At 50.5% G+C, this 4,939-nt stretch overlaps 2 protein-coding genes across 2 annotated transcripts; both read left to right on the plus strand.

Moving 5' to 3' along the window:
• Positions 1-416: 416 nt before the first annotated feature.
• BX661DRAFT_189880 (uncharacterized protein) lies at positions 417-947 on the plus strand. The gene has a single exon (XM_051537617.1). It carries the CDS (start codon positions 538-540, stop codon positions 892-894), a length of 357 nt encoding a protein of 118 aa, XP_051388553.1. The 5' UTR covers positions 417-537; the 3' UTR covers positions 895-947.
• A 3,254-nt stretch (positions 948-4,201) lies between these two features.
• On the plus strand, positions 4,202-4,540 carry BX661DRAFT_132252 (acyl carrier protein-like protein; the record flags this gene model as incomplete). The annotated part of the gene is made up of 1 exon (XM_051532593.1): positions 4,202-4,540. A coding segment is annotated over one exon (339 nt), but the record flags the coding sequence as incomplete, so codon positions are not given.
• Positions 4,541-4,939: the final 399 nt, after the last annotated feature.

A 4,939-nucleotide genomic window follows, 5' to 3' on the forward strand; every position in this document is an offset into this window, starting at 1 on the left:
GAGTACGCTAAGCATGCGAGGTTGATGACGGAGATACATGCGATGAAAAGGGGTACCAGGGGCGCGGTTGCTACGGGAGCGGCAGCGGTGGAAATTAATAAGGGATCGGGAAACTTGGATTCGCCGGCGACTGGCCTGCAGAGTGTATCGGCGCAGGTTAAATTGCCACCAGTTGGATACAGAGATACCAAATCCAACGCTGCCAATAGGAAACGGGAAAAGGACAACCGTCGGATCAACTTGAAGCGGCTATGAGGAAGAAAGAGGAAAAAACAACGTGAGAAACATAACCCACTTTCCCTCCTTTCCCAGATTAGATTATCTTTTTGATCACATCTTTTTTAAAAAAGGCGGGTCGTACTAGGTGAAAGTTGGTGGTTATCATGGTCACGCTTTCTCTCTTTTTTAGCACTCTTTTATCTTTTTATTGCGTCCAATTCATTTCATTTTACTTCATTTTATTGCTCAACTCTCTCTAAATCCAAGTTTCTTTTATTTACTTTAAAACCACATCCACCTCGTTTTCGTTTCAAAAAAATGCCGCTCATTCAACCGTTGGTCACAAAATCATCGTCTTCGCTGGCGGAAGCGCGCCTCCGGGCAATCCACCTGTACCGGCTGTGGCAGAAGAATGTGCCGCAAATCATGATAGACTACCATTTGTCCCTGCCGCAATCGGTTGTGCGCTCAAAGATTCGCGAGCATTTTGAGAAGAACCGCTTTGTGTCAGACCCACGCACCATCGATGTGCTTTTGTTCAAGGGGAGGATTGAGTTCGAGGAGACATACAACGTGTGGAAGCAGTACAGCCATGTACTGCGTTACTTTGACTCTAACGAGCAGGTGCCTCAGCCGACAAAGTTCCTGGATAAGTTTATCGATGGCCGTGTGTAGAGAGGGTGTCTTTTTGATTTTTGATTCTTTTGCAAATAGAATAATTGGAAAAATAGCTTTATTTATCTTTACATAAGGTGGTGGTTTGTTTTTGTTTGTTTGTTTTTTGTTTGTATATATGTTGGGAAGCGGAAAGAAAATACTTTATTCGAGCCTCTAGGCTTCAGACTTGCTCAGAATGGCATCGACCTTGCGGATCATGTCCTGGGCAGAATCGGGGATTCGGGTTCCAGGGCCGTAGACAGCCGCGCAGCCGTTGTCAAACAGGAACTGATAGTCCTGCTTGGGGATGACGCCGCCAGCAATGACCATGATCTCGGGGGCGCCAAGCTTGCGCAGCTCCTCGACCAGCTGCGGCACCAGCGTCTTGTGTCCAGCAGCCAGTGAAGAGGCACCAATGACATGGACGTCAGAGTCCACCGCCTGGCGAGCAGCCTCGGCAGGGGTCTGGAACAGCGGACCGACATCGACGTCAAAGCCCAGATCAGCATACCCGGAGGCAACAACCTTGGCGCCGCGATCGTGGCCATCCTGGCCCATCTTCACAACGAGCACGCGCGGGCGGCGGCCCCACTTGGCAGCAAACTCATCAGACATGGCGATGGTCTCGGCGATGGGATCGGAGCCATTGGGGTCCTGCGCCTTGGCGTACTCAGCCTTGTACGTGCCGCTGACCAGCTTGACCTCGGGCTTGTAGCGACCAACAACCTTCTCAATGGCATGCGAGATCTCGCCAACAGAGCAGCGTGCGCGCGCGGCATCCATAGCCAGGGCAAGCAGGTTCTCTCCGGGCTGCTCCATAGCACGGGTAATGGCATCCAGGGACTTTTGCGCCACGGCCTCGTCGCGGGTTTTCCGCAGCCTGTCCAGCCTCTCGCACTGCCCCCTGAGGACCTCGCGGTTGTCAATCGACAGCACCTCGACCTTGCCATCATTGGCGTCTTCATCGCTGACGCGGTACTTGTTGACACCAACAATGGCGGTCTGTGCAGAGTCAATCTGCGCCTGCCGCTTGGCAGCGCTCTCCTCAATGCGCATCTTGGGCATTCCCGAGGCAATCGCCTTGGCCATGCCGCCGAGCGCCTCGACCTCGTTGATAATCTCAAGCGCGCTCTCGTAGACATCGTTGGTCAGGGACTCCATCATGTATGAGCCAGCCCAGGGGTCGGCCACGCGCGGAATGCAAGCTTCCTCCTGCAGGATCAGCTGCGTGTTACGCGCAATGCGGGCGCTGAACTTGGTCGGCAGGCCAATGGCCTCATCCAGGGCATTCGTGTGCAGCGACTGGGTGCCGCCGAGCGTCGCAGCCATGGCCTCGACAGTTGTGCGCACGACATTGTTGTACGGATCCTGTTCGGTCAACGACCAGCCGGAGGTCTGTGAGTGTGTCCGCAGCATCATTGACTTGGGGTTCTTCGGGTTGAACTTCTCCTTTACCAGGTGCGCCCATAGCCGGCGTGCCGCGCGCAACTTGGCGATCTCCATGTAGAAGTTCATGCCAATGCACCAGAAGAACGACAGCCGCGGGGCGAACTGGTCGACCGTCATGCCAGCGGAGATTCCGCGCCGCACGTACTCGATACCGTCGGCGATCGTGAAGGCGCACTCGAGGACGCTGTTGGCGCCAGCCTCCTGCAGGTGGTAGCCGGAGATCGAGATGGAGTTGTACTTGGGCATGTTCTTGGCCGTGAACGCAAAGATATCGCCAATAATGCGCATCGAGGGCTCTGGGGGGTAGATGAAGGTGTTGCGCACCATGAACTCCTTCAGGATATCGTTCTGGAATCGTGCCCTTCATTTCGTCGAGTGCGGCGCCCTGCTCCTCCGCCGCCACAATGTACATAGCCAGGATCGGCAGCACAGCGCCGTTCATAGTCATAGACACGGATACGTCCTTCAGCGAGATCCCGTCAAACAGGATCTTCATGTCCTCGACTGAGTCGATGGCGACACCAGCCATTCCAACGTCCCCAACGACACGCGGGTGGTCGGAATCGTACCCGCGGTGCGTGGCCAGATCAAAGGCCACAGAGAGACCCTGCTGTCCGGCTGCCAGATTGGCCTTGTAGAAGCGGTTACTCTCCTCCACGGTACTGAAACCGGCGTACTGCCGGATAGTCCACGGGCGGTGCGTGTACATTGTAGCGTAGGGCCCACGCGTGTAGGGGTAGACGCCAGGGAGCTCGGCCTTGAGGCCCACCGTGTCGGCGGCGGTGTAGACAGGCTTGACAGGGATCCCCTATATGAAAGAAAATTAAAACTATGGTCTGTTAGTTTTTGTTGCCTTTGAATATTTTTGCTTTGCCATGTGCTGCTTGTTCGTTGGCTGTATATTTACCTCGAGTGTATCCCATGTGAGAATCTCCTTGGGGTCCTTGCCCTTGCACTCCTTAGTGGCAAGCTTGACCCACTCGGGATCAAGAGGAGGCTTTACTTGGCTGCTGTAGTTAACCGCGTGCCGGGTGGTGGTCGGAGTCAGCACCCGCATAGCGGTGCGTGACATCGGGAGGCTGCGCTGCTTTTGCAGGTTTAAAGCGGCGGATAACATAATAGATAAATATAAGTGGTGTGTGTAATTGAAGAAGAGTACAGGTTGGGCGGGATACAAAAGACAACTCTTTTTACGAAACAGAAACAAAAGAAAAACAAGAAAAGAAAGGGGAGGAAGGTGTGTGCGGTCAGATAAAATACAGAAAAAATAATTCAAGTTCGAAAGTTATATTCTCTTTTTTTTAAGTTTTGATTATTTTTCTTATCGCTCTTCCGTTATTTACCGTCACACAGCGCAATCAGGAATTGTGTGGTGTATATTTCTTTTGTTCACACGCGCGTTATTAGGGTGTATAGGGCAATCCATTCATGATAAAGAATGTGCTTTTTTATCTCGGAGAGTAGGACCATATATATAGCTCAAAGCTGCGGGATATTTTCCTTCGCTGCACATGACCTTTATATTGCTGATTCAAATCCAAGATTAACGTTTTGGTTAATTTTTTTGAGATGGAAAAAAGTGCGAATTGTGATAAGCAAGCAAGCAATGCTTAATGTGCTTGTGTTATAAAACATCAGCCAACACTTTAATTTATTTTTTAGCGTGCAATCTTGCGAATTTGAATTTCGTTGTTTCAATTTGCAGCAAACATAATACGATTTTTTACTTTTCTTTTCTTTCCACATATTTTTTTAATAGAATTTCGTTTTACATCCTTGTATAAAAATCCAATCCATCCTATTTAAATTTCTATCCTTCTAAAATATGTTCCGCCTTGCGTCTCTCCGTCTCAGCACTGCCGCCACCGCCGCTCTGCGCACTAGCGTCGCCGTGCCCCGCCAAACTGCGATCAGCGCCAAGTTCGTCATGCCCTCCATGACTCGCTGGTACTCTGCTGGTGGAGCTCTGTCTCGCGATGACATTCAGAGCCGTATTTTCCAGGTTCTGCAGGATTTCGACAAGGTTAACCAGGAGAAGATGTCGGCGGTGGCTGATTTCAACAAGGACCTGGGTCTGGATAGCCTGGATACTGTAGAGGTTGTTATGGCGATTGAGGAGGAGTTCTCGGTGGAGATTCCCGATGATGAGGCTGATAAGATCACCAGCGTGAAGGAGGCTATTGACTATATCTCCCACCGCGAGGACGCTCACTAAATATATCTTTCTCTCTCTCGCTTATCTTTTTCTTTTTTGGGCTTATAAAAACGTGTTTATTTTTATTTGATTTGGATTTTGACTCATGTATCTAATCGACCAGCGCAAGCAAGCAAGCAGGATAGTTGTTTTAACTTTGTTTAACCAAACTCGGGCCCTTCTGCGTTTGTCTCTGGGATATTGGAATTGGGATGAGGGCACACGCAAGAGCATGGATCAATAATGCAATAACACATGACCATTATGCAGGCTATCATTTGAAGTGCCATTTGAAGTGTGTGAACCAAAATGAAAATTGGCCGAACACATCATTTTAAAAAACCCCCCCCGAAAGAAAGAGCATCCCATCGACTATAAAAACGCTCAGGCCGACAAGCGCTTATCCACACCCGAAAACCG

The sequence above is a fragment of the Kickxella alabastrina genome, assembly GCF_025024165.1.
Source record: "Kickxella alabastrina strain RSA 675 chromosome Unknown BX661scaffold_50, whole genome shotgun sequence".
Lineage (NCBI taxonomy): Eukaryota > Fungi > Kickxellomycota > Kickxellomycetes > Kickxellales > Kickxellaceae > Kickxella > Kickxella alabastrina.

What these genes read in the sequence shown, in the direction of transcription:
- BX661DRAFT_189880 (XM_051537617.1), top strand. Translation starts at nt 538, where the DNA reads ATGCCGCTCATTCAACCGTTGGTCACAAAATCATCGTCTTCGCTGGCG.